This window comes from Artemia sp. Qi Xiang Cuo, chromosome 17 (assembly GCF_049724085.1).
Source record: "Artemia sp. Qi Xiang Cuo chromosome 17, ASM4972408v1, whole genome shotgun sequence".
Classification (NCBI taxonomy): Eukaryota; Metazoa; Arthropoda; class Branchiopoda; order Anostraca; family Artemiidae; genus Artemia; species Artemia sp. Qi Xiang Cuo.
In genome coordinates, this window is record NC_142810.1 from 62,938,524 (window position 1) to 62,966,469 (window position 27,946).

Consider the following 27,946-nt stretch of genomic DNA (forward strand, 5'->3'; position numbering starts at 1 on the left):
CGTTCCATCGCATCGACGTTATATGGGACAGTTACATCAAAAGCAGCTTGAATAAAGGAGAAAGATAAAGGAGAGGTTTCGGACAGCGTGTTAGCCTAATAGAATCGACTCCTATCCCTCGGAACTGAGCTGCTTTCCTCCATACCGAAGAAAACAAAGAGCAACTGTTTTTCCTGTTAGCAGACCGCTTGGCAAGCATGAATTTCTTTGGAAAAGAAGTTTATAGCACAAAGGATTCAGATGTTGTGCCTTCGGTGTCAGCTGCTCGAGATGATTTGGTTCCTTGCGATCATGAAGAGGCAGATACGCGAATTACCATCCATGTTCGTCACTGCTACCTGTCTGGTCACCAGCAAGTTATAATACGAACCGTAGATAGATGTGCTCGCGCTAGCTGTGACCACTTGCTCATACGTTCCACTTATTGAGCTCTGGTTGGACCTTGGTGTGAAGTAGCAGCGCAGAATCATCCCAGCTCATGAAATTCATCATGCGCTTGGCCCCCAAAAGTCAAAAGCTTTGCCTAGTTTCCACGCGTTTACAGGCTGCAATACAGTATCTTCCTTTTCTGGCATTGGAAAGAAGGAAAAATTTGATGCCTGGAGAAGTTATCCCGCTGGAACTGACGCGTTCTTGGCTTTGTCGTCTGTGTCGATTGCTACGAGACCGCGAACGCAAGAGCTACTGGAGAGATTTGTAGTTTTATGCTATGAGCGGACAAGCAAAGTCCAGAGTGTTGACGAAGGGATAAACGTGCTTTTTTCCAAGGGACGGCAGATTGACCGCATCCCACCAACATCCGACACCCTTTTTCAGCACACGAGACGAGCACACTTTCAGGCTGGCAGAATTTAGGGAAGAGCCGCCGACCCCATTCAGAATCCTCTTTCCCCCTCTGAATTTGGATGGAAGCTCGTAAATGATGAGTGACATCCTGTCTGGACGACGCTACCCTGGCGTGAAACTTACAGTCAAGACCAAAAGCAGCTACCAGACTTTAAAGTTTTCAATGCAACCAGACCAAACGAAATAGAAGAATTCGCAATATTTTCGAACAGACCAGAACAGAACAAAGGGGCTACTTACAAACTGAATTCAAGATGCCCTTTTGTAACGTTTTTTCAAGTTTAATCCCGAACTATTCTGACTTAGGTGTTGAGTATCCAACCAAAAGTTTTGATGCCAAAGAACTATGTTTGAATATTTGTCAAGTTGCATTATTTACGACCCCCGCCCAAGGGGCTATGGGGGTCATGTAATCCTTAGAGGCATATTTATTAAATCTTTTAACTATTTCAGACTAAATAGCTATATCCAGATTCTGATCAGATGTGTTTGAGTTACGTAGGGACCAGGTAGCAAAAAAAAAATAGAAAAGGCGGATTGCTATCAATTCATCTTTGATTTTTTAAAAAGGAACTAGAACTTCAATTGTCCAATAGAATAAGCCAGCTCTGAGATTTCTACAAATACTCCTACAATACAAATTGGCCGAAAAAAATTGAAGGCTTATGAATCTTTGCATAGACAGTAAATTGCGTTGCCTCGGATATCGTTATCATAGGCAAGACTTATAATCCAGTTTCACAGATATGTTACTATGTTCGCATATATTCACTTACTTACAAACTGAACATAAGATGACCTTTTTTCAAGCAATATATCTGACCATTCAGACTTAGCAGGCGGTAAGTACCCCAGTAAGAGTCTCCAAGCCAAAGGTCTCAGGCCCATCTCATCAGGTATACCTAGTCAAAGAGATAATATTATGATTATAGTATACAATATAATGATATGTACAAAGACTAAAGATGTAATAAATATGTGATAATAATTCATATATGATATCAAATATATGAAATAATTAATATTAAGTAATAATATATGATGATTAAGTAATAATTAATATTATGTTAAAATGACAATGCGAAAAATATAAGATACAAAACAAATCAGGCTTACCGATCGCAGGTTGCTGCAATCTAAAAAAAAAATAAGAAATTCCCAAGGCCCTGGTGGCAGGCTTTGCAAGTTATACCCTGGGGGTATAGATGGTTCTTATAGAAGGGATGCTCGTATAAACTTCAGAGAAAGCTCATTTGATTGAAAATTGAAAGTTCTAGTTCACTTTTGAAGAGTCAAAAGATATAGGAGGGCAACTAACCCCCCTCCATACCCTTTTTCCTCAAACCCATCCGATAAGAACTTAGAGATAGCCTAACCATTTTATTTTAATAGTTCAAAGATCATATAATGAAAACTACGGGGTTGACAACCACCCCTCCCCCAGGGTCCGGGTGCAGGCCTTGTAAGTTATGCCCTGGGGCTATATATGGTTGTTATGGAAGGGATGCACGTAAAAACTTCAGAGAGGGCTCATTTGATTTGAAATTAAAAGTTCTAGTTCAGTTTTTGAGAGTCAAAAGAGATTGGCAACTAGCCCCCCCCACACCCCCTTTTCCTCAAATGCATCCTATAACAATTTTGAGATAGCCATTTTCTTAAAAATAGTTCAAAAGTCAGATAACAAAACTCAGGTGTCGACACAAACCACCAGGACCCAGAGGCAGACGTTGTAACTTATGTCCTGGGGGCATATATGGTTCTTATAGAAGGGATGCTCGTATAAAATTCAGAGAGGGCTCCTTTGATAGAAAATTTACATTTCTAGTTCACTTTTAAAGAGTCAAAAGATATCGGAGGGCAGTGAGCCCCCCCCCCCCACCATGCTCTTTTTTCCTCAAACCCATCCGATTAGAACTGTGAGATAGCGTGAGATTTTTTTAAAAATAGTTCGAAAATCATATAATAAAACCTCCGGGGTCAACACAACCCCCCAGGGCCCGGAGGCAGGCGAGGTAAGTACTGCTCTGGGGGCTTATATAGTTCTTATGGAAGGGATGCTCGTATAAACTTTGGATAGGGCTTAAATGATTGAAAATTGAAGGTTCTCGCTTACTTTAAGAGTCAAAAGAGATCGGAAGGCAACTAGCCCCCCTCTCCGCGCCCTATTTTCTCAAACCCATCCAATAAGAACTTTGAGAGAGCCACTATTTTCAAAATGGTTCAAAGATCATATAACGAAAACTCCGGGATCGAAATAATCCTTTCAGGGCCCGGAGTAGCGTTGTAAGTTATGCATGAGGGGCATATACAGCTCTTATGGAAGGGATGCTCGTATAAATTTCAGAGAGGGCTCATTTGATTGTAAATGGAAAGTTCTAGATCACTTCTAAAGAGTCAAAAAAGGCCGAAGGGCAATTAGCCTCCCCCACGCCCTTTTTTCCCCAAACCCATCCGATAAAAATTTTGAGATAGCCATTTTGTCAAAAATAGTTCAAACATCAGATGATAAAAACTCCGAGGTTGACACAAACCCATTTTTTCACTTTGATATTGTTAGTTTGCTACAATTTTGATACTTTGATGAACATTTGATTTAAAAAAAAGTTTGATTTTGAAATAAGAAATTTTTAAAAACTTGAAACTTTTTGCAATCAAAAACAAACAAAAATTAAGGGTAAAAAAGAAGAGTAAGGGCCATTTTAAACTTAAGATCAGCAGATACAAATACCTGTTAAAATTCAAACTCAAAACGACCAAAAAGTATTATTAAAGAATAAATGAAACCCTAAACGAACAGAAATTAAATAAACATTCATAGCAAAAAACATACAACAAGTAATAATATAAATGAAAAAATAGATCTTAAAGCGAGTAGGCCTAATGCTTATATTGAACATAAAAATCACGCTTAAAACGAAAATAAATATTTTGCTATGGAAGAATAAATGAAACTCAAAACGAACAGAAATTAAATAAAAAACAATCCAAACAAACATGTATTAGATATTAATGTAAATGACAAAATGAATATTAAAACGAGTCAAACTTAAATTGAATATGCAAATCAAACTTGAAACAAACAAAATTCACTACAAACAAGAGTTTGGGTATCGCCTCCTTTTCTCACTGTATAAGTCTAAAACCTACTGCGTCATTGGTGCTTTACAGCCAGCCTAGAAGGTCTATCCGTAACAGGTTCAGTAGAATTATTTACTGTTTTTTTTAATATAATTAAATAAATCATTTCTAATTTAATTTGTATATATGGCATTAAGCGAATATTCCCCCAAATCCCTATCTAAAGACATATTACTATTTATTTTGATTTTAATTACAATTGCCTCTCGAACACCCTGCAATAAAGGCAAGATTATCTTTAGGAGCTTGTCTGTAAGTATTTTTTATTCCATTTGAATAAATTGTTTTTTTCACTTCGCTTTGTGTACCAGACCTAGTTGAACTTTCTTGAAGTAATGATGCTAGGGCTGTTTTGAAAATTATAAAAACCTGTTTTCAGTTTTAATGATTGAATTTTAATGTGAGTTTCTCTTATATTGGCTTTTTCTACGTTTGTTTTGCTGAGGACGGCCCTTGGATTTACGGTCGAAATATTCATTTAAAGTTGCGTTCCACTGTCTGATATAAAAATTTCCCTATTGTTCCAGTTATTGTTTATAATGGAAAGGTAGTGTGGTCTTCGTCGCTATTTAAAAGTAAAAACTCAAAACTGGAGATAAAACTGTTCTCATTAGACCATGTAAATGACGCTTTGACCTTTAAAAGGCTTAGTTGGCGTTAACCTTACTCCTGTTTGGGGTAATATCTGTTTCTAAATTGACTTGATTATTCATTCTAATTTCTCTTCGTTTTGGGTTTCATTCATTCATTGATGGTGATTTCTGTTCACTTTAAGTTTGAATTATCACTTTAGTTCTGTTTGTATTTGGTTTATTGCGGCTCTTTACTTTTCTTCGAACAAAATATTTAATGGAACAAGTTTTTCTTTTATAAATACTTTAACCGGTAATAAAATTAAACAAATTTTTGGCAGATAATGTTTAATGTATAAGGAAAAAAATAAGAAGGAGAAATAATAAGATAAAAAAAGAAGAATAATAAGGACCCTAGAGAATAAAAAGAGTTAGTAGAGAACACAAAAATAACAAGATTAATATAGAAAATACAAAAAAAAAACCTTTAAAGCATTTCTCTTTGAAACTGCACCAAGGAATGACATCTTCTTCTAAATCAGAGAGAAACAGATCAACCCTAAAAATATAACAATTTTTAACAAATTAATTTGCAAAAATATGAATAAAAATCATAAACAAATAAAAATCTAGAAGTCTAGCAATTATGAAAAGAGAACATCAAGAAAACTTCCTAAATATCTAGAAATTTCCTAAAAATTGTATAAAAAAAAACTTTCCAATAATATTCCTTCAATTTTCAAGATATTCCCTGTAGTTTTCAAGAACTTTATAAGAAAAAATTCCAATACTTCCCTATAATTCTGCTGTAATTTTCCAGCTTTTGTACAAAGAAAAAGCTCATATAGATCTAGGAGATAAATTAAGGTAGTAGGAAGTTTTAAAATAAGTGAGAAAAATCAGAACACATGTATTTAAGGGCGTCATTCGTAGTAAACGCAACAGTGTTAACATATTAATGAGCGTTTTAAATTAAAATAACCATATTATTCAAATAATTGATATAATCTTTAATTATAATTTTAGCATAATTAAACATAGTATACGGTAATACGTTTTGCCCTAAAAACTAGTCTCAGACAGATGATCATGGAAAGTTAGGAGAGGGCTAAAAGTAGAGGAGGGGGTGCTACTCGTGACATCACCACGTGGTTTATGGTTTTCTCAGTGAGAATGAAAAAACAGATGAAATTCTCACTTGAAAAACCATGAATTTTGATGTTTTTATGGTTTTTGTCAGTGAGAATGGAAAAACAGAAACTTTCTCACTTTCATGGATGTCAACAGCAATTTATGTATGTTTTATGGTTTTTGTCAGTCAGAATGAAAAAACAGGAACTTTGTCACTTGGAAAACCATAAACCACGTGGTCCTGTCACAACTAGCACCTCTGCTTTCGACCTCAATTCACCTATCGTGAATCAATAATTCCCCTTAGAAACAACAAATTAATTTCCCTTTCTTGACAGATCAATCAATCAATGACATCATCTGTCAGACTTTAAAAATTTTCGCCTAGAAACATTTCTCCGGGAATAGATCCAAAATCATTAATGTCTTTGCCTCGGGAACAGTTCTACTGGTCGAACTCCAAAGGATATTAATAACCCAAGGCCATGGAAACAATTAGGCAAGAAACATCTTAGCGATGAATTGTTTTAGCGCGCGAGAAGGTTTCATATTAATTTGAAATGCATTAGCACAGAGATGCCAATAACAAAGGAACACGCTGAATTTGCGTTTAGGGATTATTTGGGCGAAACCGTTTTAGACAGGTTATGGAACTATTTCGGCGAAACAGATAGAGACATTTTAAAAGATGATTTTTGAAGAGATTTTAGAAGAGAATTTAATGGTGAAACTCTGTGGTCGTTATAGTAAACAAGTTCTATTTGAACAGTGTTGCGAGGTCCTCTACCCCAACCCCAAAGGGTTCCAATCCTCCTACCCCAACCCCAAAGGAAGCCCCCGGTCCTCAAAGCCCCCCAAACTCCCAAAGGGCCATCGGCGCCCCCAAAGGCCCACCCAGACCCCCAAAGACCATCCCCGGACCCCCCGAAGGCCCATCGAGCTCCCAAAGGACCAACGGGGTCCCAAAGGCCCTCCACCGGCCCCCAACTGCCCCAAATGCCCTCCCATGGTCGTCAAAGGCCCCCGAGCTCCCACAGGGCTACCGGTGCCCCAAAGGCCAGCCACCGGTCCCCCGGCGCCCCAAAGGCCCACCCAGACCCCCAAATTCCATATACGGACCCCAAATCCCCACCCCCTAGGGGTTGGTTGTGGTTTAACATGTCCAAGTTACATTTTATTTATTTTTAAAAGTTAATTCTTAATTTATTTCGTTGAAATGCAAGAGTTGGAATATTTCAGTAGCGTTCGGTTGTGGTTTACCTTGTCACAGTTACATTTTCTTGATTTTTCAAAGTTCATTTTGAATTTCCTTTGTTGAAATGCAAGAGTTGGAATATTTCAGTAGTGTTTGGTTGTGGTTTACCTTGTCACAGTTACATTTTCTTGATTTTTCAAAGTTCATTTTGAATTTCTTTCGTTGAAATGCAAGAGTTGGAATATTTCAGTAGTGTTTGGTCGTGGTTTACCTTGTCACAGTTACATTTTCTTGATTTTTCAAAGTTCATTTTGAATTTCTTTTGTTGAAATGCAAGAGTTGGAATATTTCAGTAGAGTTAGGTTGTGGTTTACCTTGTCAAAGTTACATTTTCTTGATTTTTCAACGCTCATTTTAAATTTCCTTTGTTGAAATGCAAGAGTTGGAATATTTCAGTAGTGTTTGGTTGTGGTTTACCTTGTCACAGTTACATTGTCTTGATTTTTCAAAGCTCATTTTGAATTTCCTTTGTTGAAATGCAAGAGTTGGACTATTTCAGTAGTGTTTGGTTGTGGTTTACCTTGTCACAGTTAAATTTTCTTGATTTTTAAAAGTTCATTTTTAATTTCGTTTGTTGAAATGCAATAGTTTTAATATTTCAGTAGTGTTTTGTTGTGGTTTACCTTGTCACAGTTACATTTTCTTGATTTTTCAAACTTCATTTTGAATTTCCTTTGTTGAAATGAAAGAGTTGGACTATTTCAGTAGCGTTCGGTTGTGGTTTACCTTGTCAAAGTTACATTTTCTTGATTTTTCAAAGTTCATTTTGAATTTCCTTTGTTGAAATGCAAGAGTTGGAATATTTCAGTAGCGTTTGGTTGTGGTTTACCTTGTCACAGTTACATTTTCTTGATTTTTCAAAGTTCATTTGAATTTCTTTCATTGAAATGCAAGAGTTGGAATATTTCAGTAGTGTTTGTTTGTGGTTTACCTTGTCACAGTTAAATTTTATTGATTTTTCAAAGTTCATTTTGAATTTCTTTCGTTGAAAAGCAAGAGCTGGAATATTTCAGTAGTGTTTGGTGGTGGTTTACTTTGTCACAGTTAAAATTTACTGATTTTTCAAAGTTCATTTGAATTTCTTTCGTTGAAATTCAAGTGTTGGACTATTTCAGGAGTGTTTGGTTATTTTTTACATTGTCACAGTTACAGTTTCAAGATTTTTCAAAACTCATTTGAATTTATTTAATTGAAATGAACGAGTTGGAGAATTTCAGTCGTGTTTGGTTATGGTTTACCATGTCACAGTTACATTTTCCTGATTTTTCAAAGTTCATTTTGATTTTCTTTCGTTGAAATGCAAGAGTTGGACTATTTCAATAGTGTTTGGTCGTGGTTTACCTTGTCACAGTTAAATTTTCATTATTTTTCATTGTTGATTTAGAATTTCTTTCGTTGAAATTCAAGAGTTGGACTATTTCAGTAGTGTGTGGTTGTGGTTTACCTTGTCACAGTTAAATTTTCTTGATTTTTCAAATCTCATTTCGAATTTCTTTCATTTAAATGCAAGAGTTGGAATATTTCAGTAGTGTTTGGTTATGGTTTACCTTGTCACAGTTACATTTTCCTGATTTTTCAAAGTTCATTTCTAATTTCTTTCGTTGAAATGCAAGAGTTGGAATATTTCAGTGGTGTTTGGTTATGGTTTACCTTGTCACAGTTACATTTTCCTGATTTTTCAAAGTTCATTTTGAATTTCTTTCGTTGAAGTGCAAGAGTTGGAATATTTTAGTAGTGTTTGGTTGTGGTTTACCTTGTCAAAGTTACATTTTGTTGAATATTCAAATTTGATTTTGAATTTCTTTCATTGAATTGCAAGAGTTTGTATATTTAATTATTGTTTGGTGGTGCTTTACCTTGTCAAAGTTACATTTTCCTGATTTTTCAAAGTTCATTTTTAATTTATTTCGGTGAATTGCAATAGTGGGAATATTTCAGTAGTGTTTGGTTGTGGTTTACCTTGTCACAGGTAAATTTTATTTATTTTACAAATTTAATTTTTATTTATTTCTTTGAAATTCAAGAGTTGGACTATTTCAGTAGTGTTTGGTCGTGGTTTACCTTGTCACAGTTACATTTTCTTGATTTTTCATAGTTCATTTTGTATTTCTTTTGTTGAAATTCAAGAGTTGGAATATTTCAGTAGCGTTCAGTTGTGGTTTAACTTGTCACAGTTACATTTTCTTGATTTTTCAAAGTTCATTTTGAATTTCTTTTGTTGAAATGCAAGAGTTGGAATATTTCAGTAGTGTTTGGTTGTGGTTTACCTTGTCACAGTTACATTTTCTTGATTTTTCAAAGTTCATTTTGAATTTCTTTCGTTGAAAAGCAAGAGTTGGACTATTTCAGTAGTGTTTGGCTGTGGTTTACCTTGTCACAGTTACATTTTCTTGATTTTTCAAAGTTCATTGAATTTCTTTCATTGAAATGCAAGAGTTGGAATATTTCAGAAGTGTTTGGTTGTGGTTTACCTTGTCACAGTTAAATTTTCTTGATTTTTCAAAGTTCATTTGAATTTCTTTCGTTGAAATGCAAGAGTTGGAATATTTCAGAAGTGTTTGGTTGTGGTTTACCTTGTCACAGTTACATTTTCTTGATTTTTCAAAGTTCATTTTGAATTTCTTTCTTTGAAATGCAATAGTTGGAATATTTCAGTAGTGTTTGGTCGTGGTTTACCTTGTCACAGTTACATTTTCTTTTTTTTTCAAAGTTGATTTTGAATTTCTTTCGTTGAAATGCAAGCGTTGGAATATTTCAGTAGTGTTTGGTTGTGGTTTACCTTGTCACAGTTACATTTTCATGATTTTTCCAAGCTCATTTTGAATTTCTTTCGTTGAAAAGCGAGAATTGGAATATTTCAGTATTTTTTGCTTATGGTTTACCTTGTCACAGTTAAATTTTCTTGATTTTTCAAAGTTAAATTGAATTTATTTCGTTGAAATGCAAGAGTTGGAATATTTCAGTAGTGTTTGGTTATTGTTTAACTTGTAACTGTTACATTTTCTTGATTTTTCAAAGTTCATTTAGAATTTCTTTCGTTGAAAATCAAGAGTTGGAATATTTCAGTTGTGTTTGGTTTTGGTTTACCTTGTCACAGTTACATTTTCCCGATTTTTCAAAGTTCATTTTGAATTTCTTTCGTTGAAATGCAAGAGTTGGACTATTTCAGTAGTGTATGGTTGTGGTTTACCTTGTCACAGTTACATTTTCATGATTTTTCAAAGTTCATTTTGAATTTCTTTCCTTGAAAAGCAAGACTTGGAATATTTCAGTAGTGTTTGGTTGTGGTTTACCTTGTCACAGTTACATTTTCTTGATTTTTCAAATGTGATTTTTGAATTGCTTTCGTTGAAATGCAAGAGTTGGAATATTTCAGTAGTGTTTGGTTATGGTTTACCTTGTCACAGTTACATTTTCTTGATTTTTCAAAGTTCATTTTGAATTTCTTTCGTTGAAATGCAAGAGGTGGAATATTTCAGTAGTGCATGGTCGTGGTTTACCTTGTCACAGTTACATTTTCTTGATTTTTCAAAGTTCATTTTGGATTTCTTTCATTGAAATGCAAGAGTTGGAATATTTCAGTAGTGCATGGTCGTGGTTTACCTTGTCACAGTTACATTTTCTTGATTTTTCAAAGTTCATTTTGAATTTCTTTCGTTGAAATGCAAGAGTTTGAATATTTCAGTAGTGTTTGGTTGTGGTTTACCTTGTCAAAGTTACATTTTTTTGATTTTTCAAAGTTCATTTTGAATATATTTATTTGAAATGCAAGAGTTGTAATATTTAACTAGTGTTTGGTTGTTGTTTAACTTGTCACATTTACATTTTATTGTATTTTCAAATTTCATTTTTTAATTTATTTCGTTGAAAAGAAAGAGTTGGAATATTTCAGTAGTGTTTGCTTATGGTTTACCTTGTCACAGTTACATTTTCTTTATTTTTCAAAGTTCATTTGAATTTAATTCTTTGAAATGCAAGATTTGGAATATTTCAGTAGTGTTTGGTTGTGGTTTACCTTGTCAAATTTACATTTTCCTGATTCTTCAAATTTCATTTTGAATTTCATTCGTTGAAAAGCAAGATTTGGAGTATTTCAATAGTGTTTCGTTGTGTTTTACCTTATCAAAGTTACATTTTCTTGATCTTTCAAAGTTCATTTGAATTTCTTTCATTGAAATGCAAGAGTTGGAATATTTCAGTAGCGTTCGGTTGTGGTTTACCTTCTCACAGTTACATTTTCTTGATTTTTCAAAGTTCATTTTGAATTTCTATCGTTGAAATGCAATAGTTGGAATATTTCAGTATTGTTTGGTTGTGGTTTACCTTGTCAATGTTACATTTTATTGATTTTTCAAATTTCATTTTGAATTTCTTTCGTTGAAAAGAAAGAGTTGGAATATTTCAGTAGTGTTTGCTTGTGGTTTACATTGTCAGATTTACATTTTCTTGATATTTCAAAGTTCATTTTAATTTATTTCGTTGAAATGCAAGAGTTGGAATATTTCAGAAGTGTTTGGTTGTGGTTTACCTTGACACAGTTAAATTTTCTTGATTTTTAAAAGTTCATTTTGAATATCTTTCGTTGAAATGCAATAGTTGGAATATTTCAGTAGTGTTTGGTCGTGGTTTACCTTTTCACAGTTACATTTTCTTGATTTTTAAAATTTCATTTTGAATTTCTTTCATTGAAATGCAAGAGTTGGACTATTTCACTAGTGTTTGGTTGTGGTTTACCTTGTCACAGTTACATTTTCATGATTATTCAAAGCTCATTTTGAATTTCTTTCGTTGAAATTCAAGAGTTGTAATATTTCAGTAGTGTTTGATTATGGTTTACATTGTCACAGTTACATTTTCTGGATTTTTAAAAGTTCATTTTGAATTTCTTTCGTTGAAATGCAAGAGTTGGAATATTTCAGTAGTGTTTGGTTCGGGTTTACCTTGTCACAGTTACATTTTCTTGATTTTTCATATTTCATTTCGAATTTATCTCTTTGAAATGCCAGAGTTGGAATATTTCAGTGGTGTTTGTTTATGGTTTAACTTATCACAGTTACATTTTCTTGATTTTTCAAAGCTCATTTTGAATTTCTTTCGTTGAAAAGCAAGAGTTGGAATATTTCAGTCGTGTTTGCTTAGGGTTTACCTTGTCACATTTGCATTTTCTTTATTTTTAAATGTTCATTTGAATTTCTTTCGTTGAAATGCAAGAGTTGGAATATTTCACTAGTGTTTGCTTGTGGTTTACCTTGTCACAGTTGCATTTTCTTGATTTTTCAAATTTCATTTGAATTTCTTTCGTTGAAATGCAAGAGTTGGAATATTTCAGTAGTGTTCGGTTGTTGTTTAACTTGTCACAGTTACATTTTCTTGTTTTTTCAAAGTTCATTTTGAATTTTTTTAGTTGAAATGCACTAGTTGGACTCTTTCAGACGTTGTTGGATGTTTTTTACATTGGCACTGTTACATTTTCTTGGTTCTTCTAAGTTATTTTTGAATTTATTTAGTTGAAATGCACGAGTTGGAATATTTCAGTCGTGTTTGCTTGTGGTTTACCTTGTCACAGTTACATTTTCTTGATTTTTCAAAGTTCATTTGAATTTCTTTCATTGAAATGCAAGAGGTGGAATATTTCAGAAGTGTTTGGTCGTGGTTTACCTTGCCACAGTAAAATTTTCTTGATTTTTCAAAGTTCATTTTGAATGTCTTTCGTTGAAATGCAATAGTTGGAATATTTCAGTAGTGTTTTGTCGTGGTTTACCTTGTCACAGTTACATTTTCTTGATTTTTCAAAGTTCATTTTGAATTTCTTTCATTGAAATGCAAGAGTTGGAATATTTCAGTAGTGTTTGGTCGTGGTTTACCTTGTCACAGTTACATTTTCATGATTATTCAAAGATCATTTGAATTTCTTTCGTTGAAATGCAAGAGTTGGACTATTTCAGTAGTGTATGGTTATGGTTTAAATTGTCACATTGACATTTTCTTGATTTTTCAAAGTTCATTTTTAATTTCTTTCTTTGAAATGCAAGAGTTGGACTATTTCAGTAGTGTTTGGTTATGGTTTACCTTGTCACAGTTACATTTCTTGATTTTTCAAAGTTCATTTCGAATTTCTTTCGTTGAAATGCAAGAGTTGGACTATTTCAGTGGTGTTTGGTTATGGTTTACCTTATCACAGTTACATTTTCGTGATTTTTCAAAGTTCATTTTGACTGTCTGTTAGTATAATGCACTAGTTGGACTATGTCAATAGGGTTTGCATATGGTTTACAATGTCACACTTGCATCTTCTTGATTTTTCAATCTTTATTTGAATATATTTAGTTTTAAAGATATAAATGATCTCTTTAAGTAGTGTGTTCGTAGTTTTAAAAATGCAAGAGTTACATTTTCATTATTTTTCATAGTTAATTTTTAATTTATGTCGTTGAAATGAAAGAGTGGGAATATTTCAGTGGTGTTTGGTTATGGTTTACCTTATCACAGTTACATTTTCTTGATTTTTCAAAGCTCATTTTGAATTTCTTTCGTTGAAATGCAAGAGTTTGAATATTTCAGTAGTGTTTGCTTATGTTTTACCTTTTCACAGTCGCATTCTCTTTATTTTGAAAACTTCATTTGAATTTCTTTCGTTGAAATGCAATAGTTGGAATATTTCAGTAGTGTTTGCTTATGGTTTACCTTGTCACAGTTGCATTTTCTTGATTTTTCAAAGTTCATTTGAATTTCTTTCGTTGAAATGCATGAGTTGGAATATTTCAGTAGTGTTTGGTTATGGTTTACCTTGTCACAGTTACATTTTCTTGATTTTTCAAAGTTCATTTCGAATTTCTTTCGTTGATATGCAAGAGTTGGAATATTTCAGTGGTGTTTGGTTATGGTTCACCTTATCACAGTTACATTTTCTTGATTTTCAAATTCATTTTGAATTTCTTTCATTGAAATGCATGAGTTGGAATATTTCACTAGTGTTTGGTTCTGGTTTACCTTGCCACATTTACACACATGTATACACATGTACACACAGGTGATTATCATGAGTGCTCATGATAAGTTAACCTAACCTTTTCCGGTGAGCATGGTTAGGTTAGACTAGATTACGTGTGGTTAGATTAGGTTAGGTTCGGTTATCCAGGTATGCTTCACATAGGTTAGCTTAGGTTAGGTGAGAGACAGGAAAAAAGTTAGGTGTATTATTAGGTTAGGTTAGATTAAGTTAGGTTAGAGTTATGTTAGGTTAGGTTAGGTTAGGCTAGGTTAGCCTACGTACGCGCGCGTACGTAGGCTAACCTAGCCTAACCTAACTTAACCTAACCTAACTTAATCTAACCTAACCTAATCTAACCTAACCTAATCATACACCTAACTTTTTGCCTGTCTCTCACCTAACCTAAGCTAACCTAAGTGAAGCGTACATGGGCTAACCTAACCTCACCTAATCTAACCTACCTTAATCTAGTCTAACCTAACCATACTCACCGGAAAAGGTTAGGTTAACTTATCATGAGCACTCATGATAAGCACATGTGTGTACATGTGTATACATGTGTGTAAATGTGGCAAGGTAAACCAGAACCAAACTCTAGTGAAATCTTCCAACTCATGCATTTCAATGAAAAAAATTCAAAATGAATTTGAAAATCAAGAAAATGTAACTGTAATAAGGTGAACCATAACCAAACACCACTGAAATATTCCAACTCTTGCATTTCAACGAAAGACATTCGAAATGAACTTTGAAAAATCAAGAAAATGTACCTTTGACAAGGTAAACCATAACCAAACACTACTGAAATATTCCAACTCTTGCATTTCAACGAAAGAAATTCAAATGTACTTTGAAAAATCAAGAAAATGCAACTGTGACAAGGTAAACCATACGCAAACACTACTTAAATATTCCAACTCTTGCATTTCAACGAAAGAAATTCAAATGAACTTTGAAAAATCAAGAGAATGTAACTGTGACAAGGTAAACCATAAGCAAACACTACTGAAATATTCCAACTCTTGCTTTTCAACGAAAGAAATTCAAAATGAACATTGAAAAATCAAGAAAATGTAACTGTGATAAGGTAAACCATAACCAAACACCACTGAAATATTCCAACTCTTGCATTTCAACGATAGAAATTCGAAATGAACTTTTAAAAATCAAGAAAATTTAACTGTTGAAATTTAAAACTAACTAAAAATCTACGGGAATAGTTCAACTCGTGATTTACATTTAAATAAATCAAAATATAGATTTAAAAATAAAGAGACTAAAAGATTGACAATGTAAAGTATATGCCCACCTTATAGACCTAGGAAAACAAGTGCAATTCTTCATAACAAATTCAAATGAGCTTTGAAATATCACGAAAATGTAACTGTGATAAGGTAAACCATAACCAAACACCACTGAAATAGTCCAACTCTTGCATTTCAACGAAAGAAATTCGAAATGAACTTTGAAAAATCAAGAAATGTAACTGTGACAATGTAAACCAAAACCAAACACTACTGAAATATTCCAACTCTTGCATTTCAACGAAAGAAATTCAAAATGAACTTTGAAAAATCAAGAAAATGTAACTGTGACAATTTAAACCAAAACCAATCACTACTGAAATATTCCAACTCTTTCATTTCAACGAAAGAAATTCAAAATGATCTTTTAATAATCATTAAAATGTAACTTTGAAAAGGTAAAACACAACCAAACACTACTTAAATATTCCATCTCTTGCATTAAAATTAAAGAAATTCAAAAGGAAAATTTAAAAATAAATAAATGTAACTGTGACAAGGTAAACCACTACCAAACACTACTGAAATATTCCAACTATTGCATTTCAACGAAAGAAATTCAAAATGAACTTTGAAAAATCAATAAAATGTAACTGTGTCAAGGTAAACCACAACCAAACACTACTTAAATATTCCACCTCTTGCATTTGAATGAAATAAATTCAAATGAACTTTGAAAAATCAAGAAAATGTAACTGTGACAAGGTAAACCACAAGCAAACACTACTGAAATATTCCAACTCTTTCTTTTCAACGAAATAAATTCAAAATGAACTTTGAAAAATCAAGAAAATGTAACATTGACAAGGTAAACCACAACCAAACAATACTTAAATATTCCTACTCTTGCATTTCAACGATAGAAATTCAAAATGAACTTTGAAAAATCCAGAAAATGTAACTGTGACACGGTAAACCACAACCGAACACTACTGAAATATTCCAACTCTTGCATTTCAACGAAAGAAATTCGAAATGAACATTGAAAAATCAAGAAAATGTAACTGTGACAAGGTAAACCATAACCAAACACTACTTAAATATTCCAACTCTTGCATTTCAACTAAAGAAATTCAAATGAACTTTGAAAAATCAAGAGAATGCAAGTGTGACAAGGTAAACCATAAGCAAACACTACTGAAATATTCCAACTCTTGCTTTTCAACGAAAGAAATTAAAAATGATCTTTGAAAAATCAGGAAAATGTAACTGTGATAAGGTAAACCATAACCAAACACAACTGAAATATTCCAACTCTTGAATTTAAACGAGAGAAATTCTAAATGAAATTTTAAAAATAAAGAAAATTTAACTGTGACAAGTTAAACCCTAACAAAACACTACTGAAATATACAAACTCTTGCATTTCAACGAAATAAATTCAAAATGAACTTTGAAAAATCAAGAAAATGTAACTTTGACAATGTAAACCATAAGCAAACACTACTGAAATATTCCAACTCTTGCATTTCAATGAAAGAAATTCAAAATGAGCTTTGAATAATCATGAAAATGTAACTGTGACAAGGTAAACCACAACCAAACACTACTGAAATATTCCAACTATTGCATTTCAATGAAAGAAATTCAAAATGAACTTTGAAAAATCAAGAAAATGTAACTGTGACAAGGTCAACCACGACCAAACACTACTTAAATATTCCAACTATTGCATTTCAACGAAAGAAATTCAAAATGAACTTTGAAAAATCAAGAAAATTTAACTGTGGCAAGGTAAACCACAACCAAACACTTCTGAAATATTCCACCTCTTGCATTTCAATGAAACAAATTCAAATGAACTTTGAAAAATCAAGAAAATTTAACTGTGACAAGGTAAACCACAAGCAAACACTACTGAAATATTCCAACTCTTGCTTTTCAACGAAAGAAATTCAAAAATGAACTTTGAAAAATCAAGAAAATGTAACATTTACAATGTAAACCACAACCAAACACTACTGAAATATTCCAACTCTTTCATTTCAACGATAGAAATTCAAAATGAACTTTGAAAAATCAAGAAAATGTAACTGTGACAAGGTAAACCACAACCGAACGCTACTGAAATATTCCAACTCTTGCATTTCAACGAAATAAATTCAAATGAACATTGAAAAATCAAGAAAATGTATCTGTGACAAGGTAAACCACAAGCAAACACTCCTGAAATATTCCAACTCTGGCATTTCAACGAAAGAAATTCAAAATGAACTTTGAAAAATCAAGAAAATGTAACTGTGAAGAGGTAAACCACAACCAAACACTGCTGAAATATTCCAACACTTGCATTTCAACGAAAGAAATTCAAATGAACTTTGAAAAATCAAGAAAATGTAACTGTGACAAGGTAAACCATAAGCAAACACTACTGAAATATTCCAACTCTTGCTTTTCAACGAAAGAAATTCAAAAATGAAATTTTAAAAATAAAGAAAATTTATATGTGACAAGTTAAAACAAAAACAAACACTACTGAAATATTACAACTCTTGCATTTCAAAGAAATAAATTCAAAATGAACTTTGAAAAATCAAAAAAATTTAACTGTGACAAGGTAAACCACAACCAAACACTACTGAAATATTCCAACTCTTGCATTTCAACGAAAGAAACTCAAAATGAACTTTGAAAAATCAAGAAAATGTAACTGTGACAAGGTAAACCACAACCAAACTCTACTGAAATATTCCAACTCTTGCATTACATTTAAAAAAATTCAAAAGGAACAATTAAAAATCAGGAAAATGTAACTGTGAGATTGTAAACCACGGCCATACACTACTGAAATATTCAACCTCATACATTTCAATCTCAACCATTCACAATGAACTATGTCAAATAATTCAAATTTAACTCAGACACGGTACAACATAACCAAACACTACTGAAATATTACAACTCTTGCAGTTCAACGAAAGCAATTCAAAATTAACATTTGAAAAATCAAGAAAATGTAACTGTGACAAGGTAAACCACAACCAAACACTACTGAAATATTCCAAGTCTTTCTTTTCAAGGAAAGAAATTCAAAATGAACTTTGAAAAATCATGAAAATGTAACTGTGACAAGGTAAACCAAAACCATACACTACTGACATAGTCCAACTCTTTCATTTCAACGATAGAAATTCAAATGACCAGTGAACAAGCAGGAAAATGTAACTGTGACAAGTTAAACGATAACCGAACACCACTGAAATAGTCCAACTCTTGCACTTCAACGAACGAAATTCGAAATGGCCTTTGAAAAATCAAGAAAATGTAACTGTGACAAGGTAAACCATAACAAAACACAACTTAAATATTCCAACTCTTGCATTTCAACTAAATAAATTCAATTGAACTTTGAAAAATCAATAAAATGTAACTGTTACAATTTAAACCATAAGCAAACACTACTGAAATATTCCAACTCTTGCATTTCAATAAAAGAAATTCAAAATGAGCTTTGAAAAATCAAGAAAATGTAACTGTGACAAGGTAAACCACAACCAAACACTACTGAAATATTCCAACTCTTGCATTTCAAAGAAAGAAATTCAAAATTAAATTTTAAAAATAAAGAAAATGTAACTGTGACAAGGTAAACCACGACCAAACACGACTGAAATATTCCAACTATTGCATTTCAACGAAAGAAATTCAAAATGAACTTTGAAAAATCAAGAAAATGTAACTGTGACAAGGTAAACCACAACCACACACTACTGAAATATTCCAACTCTTGCATTTCAATGAAATAAATTCAATGAACTTTGAAAAATCAAGAAAATGTAACTGTGACAAGGTAAACCACAGCCAAACACTACTGAAATAGTCCAACTCTTGCTTTTCAACGGAAGAAATTCAAAATGAACTTTGAAAAATCAAGAAAATGTAACTGTGACAAGGTAAACCACAACCAAACACTACTGAAATGTTCCAACTCTTGCATCTCAACAAAAGAAATTCAAAATGAACTTTGAAAAATCAAGAAAATGTAACTGTGACAAGTTAAACCACAACCGAACGCTACTTAAATATTCCAACTCTTGCATTTCAACAAAAGAAATTCAAAATGAACTTTGAAAAATCAAGAAAATGTAACTGTGACAAGGTAAACCACGACCAAACACTACTGAAATATTCCAACTCTTGCATTTCAACGAAAGAAATTCAAATGAACTTTGAAAAATCAAGAAAATGTACCTGTGACAAGGTAAACCACAACCAAACACTGCTGAAATATTCCAACTATTGCATTTCAACGAAAGAAATTCAAAATGAACTTTGAAAAATAATGAAAATGTAACTGTGACAAGGTAAACCACAACCAAACACTTCTTAAATATTCCAACTCTTGCATTTCAATGAAAGAAATTCAAAATCAACTTTTAAAAATCAAGAAAATGTAACTGTGACAAGGTAAACCACAACCAAACACTACTAAAATATTCCAACTCTTGCACTTCAACGAAAGAAATTCAAAATGAACTTTGAAAAATCATGAAAATGTAACTGTGACAAGGTAAACCATAACCAAACACCACTGAAATATTCCAACTCTTGCATTTCAACGAAAGAAATTTGAAATGAACTTTGAAAAATCAGGAAAATGTAACTGTGACAAGGTAAACCATAACCAAACACTACTGAAATATTCCAACTCTTGCATTTCAATGAAATAAATTCGAAATGATCTTTGAAAAATCAAGAGAATGTAACTGTGACAAGGTAAAGCAAAACAAAACACTACTGAAATATTCCAACTCTTGCATTTCAACGAAAGAAATACAAAATCAACTTTGAAAAATCATGAAAATGTAACTGTGACAAGGTAAACCACAACCAAACACTATTGAAATAGTCCAACTCTTGCATTTCAACAAAAGAAATTCAAAATGAGATTTGAAAAATCAGGAAAATTTAACTGTGACATGGTAAACCATAACCAAACACTACTGAAATAGTCCATCTCTTGCATTTCAACGAAAGAAATTCAAATGAGCTTTGAAAAATCATGAACATGTAACTGTGACAATGTAAACCATAAGCAAACACTACAGAAATAGTCCAACTCTTGCATTTCAACGAAAGAAATTCAAAATGAACTTTGAAAAATCAGGAAAAAGTAACTGTGACACGGTAAACCACGACCAAACACTACTGAAATATTCCAACTCTTGCTTTTCAAAGAAAGAAATTCAAAATGAACTTTGAAAAATCAAGAAAATTTAACTGTGACAAGGTAAACCACAACCAAACACTACTGAAATATTCCAACTCTTGCATTTCAATGAAAGAAATTCAAAAGAACTTTGAAAAATCAATAAAATTTAACTTTGACAATTTAAACCACAACCAACCTCTACTTAAATATTCCAACTCTTGCATTTCAACAAAGGAAATTCAAAATGAACTTTGAAAAATCAAGAAAATGTAACTGTGAACAGGTAAAAAACAAATGACCTATAATTAAATAGTCCAAATATTGCATTTCAAAAAAGGAAATTAAAAATGAACTTTGAAAAATCAAGAAAATGTAACTGTGACAAGGTAAACCACAACCAAACACTACTGAAATATTCCAACTATTGCATTTCAACGAAAGAAATTCAAAATGAACTTTGAAAAATCAAGAAAATTTAACTGTGACAAGGTAAACCACAACCAAACACTACTGAAATAGTCCAACTCTTGCATTTCAACAAAGGAAATTCAAAATGAGCTTTGAAAAATCAAGAAAATGTAACTGTGACAAGGTAAACCACAACCAAACACTACTGAAATATTCCAACTTTTGCATTTCAACAAAGAAAATTCAAAATGAGCGTTGAAAAATCAAGAAAATGTAACTTTGAGAAGGTAAACCACAACCGAACGCTACTGAAATATTCCAACTCTTGCATTTCAACAAAAGAAATTCAAAATGAACTTTGAAAAATCAAGAAAATGTAACTGTGACAAGGTAAACCACGACCAAACACTACTGAAATATTCCAACTCTTGCATTTAAACGAAAGAAATTCAAATGAACATTTAAAAATCAATAAAATTAAACTGTGAGAAGTTAAACCACAAACACACACTTCTTAAATAGTCCAACTCTGGCATAACAACCAACTAAATTCAAAATGAAATTTGAAAAATCAAGAAAATGTAACTATGACATGGTAAAGCACAACAAACCGCTCCTGACATATTCAAACTCTTGCATTTCAACGAAAGAAATTCAAACTGAAGTTTGAACAATCAAGAAAATGTAACTGTGACAAGGTAAACCACAACCACCCACTACTGGGATGGGCTTTGGGGTCCGGAGTTGGCAGTTGGGGGTCTGGGGGGGCCTGTGGGGCGCCAGGGGACCGGTGGATGGCCTTGGGGGCACCGGTGGCCCTTTGGGAGCCCGGGGGGCCTTTGACGACCATGGGAGGGCATTTGGGGCAGTTGGGGCCCGGTGGTGGGCCTTTGGGACCCGGTTGGTCCTTTGGGAGCTCGATGGGCCTTGGGGGGGTCCGGGGTTGGTCTTTGGGGGACTGGGTGGGCCTTTGGGGGCGCCGATGGCCCTTTGGGAGTTTGGGGGGCTTTGAGGACCGGGGGCTTCCTTTGGGGTTGGGGTAGGAGGATTGGAACCCTTTGGGGTTGGGGTAGAGGACCTCGCAACACTGTTCAAATAGAACTTGTTTACTATAACGACCACAGAGTTTCACCATTAAATTCTCTTCTAAAATCTCTTCAAAAATCATCTTTTAAAATGTCTCTATCTGTTTCGCCGAAATAGTTCCATAACCTGTCTAAAACGGTTTCGCCCAAATAATCCCTAAACGCAAATTCAGCGTGTTCCTTTGTTATTGGCATCTCTGTGCTAATGCATTTCAAATTAATATGAAACCTTCTCGCGCTCAAAAACAATTCATCGCTATGATGTTTCTTGCCTAATTGTTTCCATGACCTTTGGTTATTAATATCCTTTGTAGTTCGACCAGTAGAACTGTTCCCGAGGCACAGACATTCATGATTTTGGATCTATTCCCGGAGAAATGTTTCTAGGCGAAAATTTTTAAAGTCTGACAGATGATGTCATTGATTGATTGATCTGTCAAGAAAGGGAAAATTAATTTGTTGTTTCTAAGGGGAATTATTGATTCACGATAGGTGAATTGAGGTCGACAGCACAGGTGCTACTCGTGACAGGACCACGTGGTTTATGGTTTTCCAAGTGACAAAGTTCCTGTTTTTTCATTCTCACTGACAAAGACCATAAAACATCCATAATTTGATGTTGACATCCATGAAAGTGAGAAAGTTTCTGTTTTTCCATTCTCACTGACAAAAACCATAAAAACATCAAAATTCATAGTTTTTCAAGTGAGAAAATTCCTGTTTTTTCATTCTCACTGAGAAAACCATAAACCACGTGGTCCTGTCACGAGTAGCACCCCCTCCTCTACTGCTAAACTTATTGAATTCTAGAACTTGTATTGTTTTGTTTTTTTATAGACTGAGACCTATCAAAACTGTTTGTATCTCCGAAGAACAACCCACAGCTTGATAGAATCAGATCGACCACCCTTATTCTTATTATTTATCTATAGTTGTACTTCCATCCGTCAACCAAATAAGCAAAACACGCAGAAGCACGGTAGGGTCAGTCTACCAACAGAAGGAGACATACCGCACTGAGAACTTAAAAAACAGCTTAATAAGACACTCCGTCACTATTTTCAATGAGCTCCCCATGGATGATATGCTTGACAATCAGTTCCTTATTTCTTCAGAAGGAAGTTCAAAAGACAAGTTTATGATGAAAACATGAGTAAATGTTGGGCAAGAAGCATATCCAACCCTGAAATTTTGGTGGACTGGCGCCTTGAATGTTGACATAAAAATGTATACATTAACTTTTTAATTTGTATGAGCTGCAGGCATCTTGGGTACATTCTTCCCCATCCCTTAGTAATAACACTTTTGGAGAAAACCCCTTAAATCTTGTTCACTCTAAGAGTGTATCCTAGGATGATTAAATGTTCTCCATGAATTACCCAAGTAAATAGATAACTATTAGTGTGGAGCCTGTCAATTATTAGTAAATTATAAGTAAATGCGTTTATTGGTGTTTTTTTTTTACTAGGAGGCATTGTACCGAGCCTGTAGTCGTAGGATATTGAGAGAGGGCTAAGTTTTAGACCAAAAATTGACATTTCTATTGCACATTATGAGCCATAAAAAGATTATGGCTCACCACAGTGGTATTTAGTGGTACTTATACCTTTTTTGTGGCGCAAAGCAACTGTTTTGGCCCAAAGAAGGCCGAGAGCAATTAAATGAAAATCGTGAGACCATATTTTTTTTTTTGAGCGATCGATGAACTATTCATATACCCGTCAGATTGCAAACCTAGGTAAATGACTTACTAGTCAATGTCATGCAGTTAACAATACTATCAATGTCTGGAAGCAATACTATAAAAACGTCAATGAAACCTAAGTAATACTGACGACACAGTCAAGGCCTTTAAAGTTTTACTGGAAGAAGACGTTGTAACGTAAAATCACTTCAACAAATAGAAATCTGAAGCCAAAGAGAAATATATTTGATAATTTTCATAAGTAGTGCCCAGAAGTTAAGGAACGGTTAAGATTTCAGGTGGGGCCAGGCCCCAAAACCCATACTCGTGCTTAGGCTCTGATTAAAAAATCTAGTTTTAATGCAGGTTACGTGTTCTGAAAGCACGTCAATATTCAGAGCCACCTGATTTAGATGGGAAAAATTTTATAATTCGAACGATGAAGACCTTAAATTATTCTTATACCCTTGCTGCACCAAGTAGGTGCAGCAAGCACATCCGGGATATCAGCTAAACAAACCGGCAAACAGCACTGATTTTAAAATGCAAAAACAGATTTCGGGTGATACGATGCTTGAAACTGGACACATTTTTCTAAGAAACAATGTCCATTAGTTCAAAGGAGCTAGAAACACTAGAAGCATCAAAATGAACAGGAATCAAAATGCTGAAGACTAAAGGCAATATTAACAAATACGTACCCATCCCAGAGATAAGCCAAAAGTAACGATACAGGGATGTATTTATCAGTTTTTTGGGGTGATTTACCGCAGTTATCATCTTTCATGTAAAAAAAAGGATAAGGACTCCAAGAGTGCTAGAAACTAGGAATACGGAACAAGCAACAATTTCCAATAATTCTAACGAACTAGAAACACTGAAAACACCAAGATAACAAGAACTTGAAATGGTATGGCCACCATCAACCGGAATTTACCAATACCAGTGATTAGAAAAAGTTCTAATATGCAGGCGTATTTAACATCTTCTTTTAAATGAAGAGCAGCAACGTTCAATTGTAAAAAAAGATTCGGGCTTCGAGGATGATAGAAATTAGGAAAAAAGAAGTGGAAACATAAATATGACATAAAACTGAAATGCTAAAGAAATTAGGAATTACCAACAGAATCTTACCAACTCTAGAGATTAGAAAAAAATATTATAGGGGAGCCATATTTGACATTTTATTTCTGGTAAACAGCAGCGACTTTTAGCTGAAAAAGATTCAAGCCCAAAGATACTTGATGCAATGAAAAGTGAACTAGAAACACAGTCAGTTAGTTTCAATGAACTCAAAACAAAGGAAATATAAGGATAACAGCTACTTGAAAGGCTGAAGACCTTAGGCAACATCAACAGAAATATACCAGTTCCACAGATTAGAAAAACATACGATACAAAAACATATTTAACAGCTTGTTTAAGGTTGGGATCAGCGCCTTTCAACTTTGAAAAATAGTTTGGGTTCCGCGGATGCCAGAAACTAGGAAAATAAGCAAGGAACACTGTCCATCAGTTCAAAGGAACAAGAAACACTGGAAACGTCATGCTAAAGAGATATTGTAATGATAAAGACTGTAGGAAACTTCAACAGAAATGTACTACTTCCACAAATTAGAAAAGTATAGGACACGAAGATGTCTTTCGCAGTTTCTTCCAGTTAAACAGTATTGGTACTGTAAAAAGGTTTCGACTCTAAGGATACTAGAAACTAAAAAGACAGAACTAGAAACACTGTTTACTATTTCCAAGGAACCATAAATATTGAGAAAATCGAGATGACAAGAACTTGAAATGCTAAAAACTTTAGGCAACATTAAAAGAAATGTACCATTTCCAGTGATTAGAAAAAGAGCAGAAATAGGGACGTATTTAACAGTTTGTTTTAAGTTATCAGCAGAAACTAAGATCTCAAAGAGTTGGACCCCAAGGATACAAGGTTCTAGAAAAACAAAACGAGAAACACTGTCCACAACCTCAATGAAACTTGAAACACTGGGATCATGGTGACCAGAAATTGAAATAATAAAAACTTTAGGCAACATCAGCAGAAATATACCAATTCCAGAGATTAGAAAAATATACGATACAAAAAAATGTTTAACAGCTTGTTTTAGGCTGAGATCAGCGACTTTCAACTTTGAAAAATAGTTTGGGCTCCACAGATGCCAGAAACTAGGAAAATAAGTAAGGAACACTGTTCATCAGTTCAAAGGATAAAGAAACATTGGAAACGACCAGCTATAACAATATTGTAATGATAAAGACTGTGGGAAACTTCAACAGAAATGTACTACTTCCACAAATTAGAAAAGGATATGATACAGTGACGTCTTTAGCAGTTTCTTCCAGTTAACAGTATTGGTACTGTAAAAATGTTTCGACTCTAAGGATACTAGAAACTAAAAAGACAGAATTAGAAACACTGTTTACTATTTCCAAGGAACAAGAAATATTGAAAAAATCGAGATGACAAGAACTTGAAATGCAAAAAACTTTAGGCAATATCAAAAGAAATGTACCATTTCCAGTGATTAGAAAAAGAGCAGAAATAGGGACGTATTTAACAGTTTGTTTTAAGTTACCAGCAGAAACTTGCATCTAAAAAGAGTCGGACCCCAATGATGCAAGGTTCTATAAAACCAAAACGAGAAACACTGTCCACAACCTCAAAGAAACTAGAAACACTGGGAACATCAAGGTGACTAGAAATTGAAATAATAAAAATTTAGGCAACATCAGCAGAAATGCACCAATTCCAGAGATTAGAAAAGATACCAAACGGAAAAGTATTTAGCTATTAATTTTTAGTTAAGAGTGGTAACTGTCAACTGAAAAAAAGAATCTAAGCTCCTAAGATGTTAGAGACTAAAAAACGGAACAAACATCATTGTCTTCTAGTTCAAAGGAACTAAGAACTCGAAAGATAAAGGTGACAAGAACTTTAAATGATAAGGATTTAGCCAACATCAATCGTAATGATTCAATTCTAGAAAGGAGAAAAAGGTACTGTTCGTGTTGATAGCCATCAATATTATACCGGTAGACCACGATGCCACCAGTGTTATAGTGTTATGCTACAATGCCACCAGTATTGGCGAGGTAATGTACGGGTGTCACCACTTATTGGAGGGGAAAGCCCCAGCCCCAAATTATAATGTGATGTCCGCGTCTACCACACCGGTTCTGCAAATATCGGGTTTGGTACTACCCTATTTACAGTATACCCTGTCCCAGGGTATGATAACGTGATCGAGTGGTCAAATGGCCACTTTCTAAAGTCAAGTGTATCCGCCCTGGGTTACCACTAAAAATATCTAACTCTCTCCTTGGAGGTAACAACCCCCCTGTCAATATAATAATGACGGTATCTCATAACTCTATTGCTACCCGGTCTGGGTTCCGGTAAAATTAATACACAGTTTGTAGAAAATACCTTACTTGTATTCTTCCAAACGGTCACAAATAACAACCAAAAAATATGCTTCCCCGAACGGGGTCTAAATGCACACTAACTCAAAAATAATATTCTGTACACAAACTTTGCATAGGGGTGGACCTTCGCTTGGCCCAGCCAATCCTCTCAATCCCCATTCAAAACCTATTCCACTTTTTCTTAGCTTTATCTTTCAATGACTCAAACCAGGAAGTCCAAAATAGAATTTAGTTCAAAGCTTACTTATTGCAAAACAACTATAGCTTAGCAACGAGACTTTTAAATTATCATTGAAAATTATACTATAGGCAAATCTAAGCAAATGTAAGTACGGAACGAAAACGGGTCATTTATCTGAAAAGAAAAGAAACAGGGGTGGAACCCCAACATCTTCCCCCGTAAGATATAAATGACCACCCACGCGCTACCTTGCTCCACCCTTACAGACATAAACATATAATTTCAACTTTACAAAATCCATTTGCCTGCTCTCTTCCTCCAGTGTCTTTGCTATTAATTTCACCGCTTGTTTCTGGATCAGTCGTCATCAACACATCTCTAGTGTGGAACCACCATGGTTTAAATCGTATAGCATCTGCATTAGGTTTTTAAAGTCGAAGTCCCTAAGATTCGTAGGCAATGGTTATGCGCAGCACAATCAAAGACAAAAATTTTCTCGCTCTCACGAATTTACATTTAAGCGGAGCAGAGGATCCGTTTCTGGCACATTTGATGATGCCAGCCATCATGAAAAACTGGCTGCACTAGCCTCTTAATTTCCATCTGTGGAAACAACCCCACAACTCAATAAAATAGTAAATTGCCCCTTGGCATAATTTTAAATAATCTAAGGCCGAAAATGCAAAGGCCTGTGAAAACGATAAGGACACTTGAAATAAAGTTAAATTTTGAGCGAACGATGAATCGCCTTTTTTCTAGGTTTG

At 33.9% G+C, this 27,946-nt stretch overlaps 1 protein-coding gene across 2 annotated transcripts in view; it reads right to left on the reverse strand.

The window, feature by feature from the left end:
* Positions 1-27,946, reverse strand: part of LOC148942449 (TBC1 domain family member 13) — a 231,952-nt gene that overhangs the window by 103,271 nt on the left and 100,735 nt on the right. For both annotated transcript variants that reach the window (XM_089102906.1, XM_089102907.1), the window contains 2 exons: positions 5,042-5,115; positions 1,623-1,748 (listed from right to left, as the gene is read on the reverse strand). In XM_089102906.1, the coding sequence (XP_088959032.1) occupies positions 1,623-1,748; positions 5,042-5,115 (200 nt within the window). The remainder of the gene's footprint in view (positions 1-1,622; positions 1,749-5,041; positions 5,116-27,946) is intronic.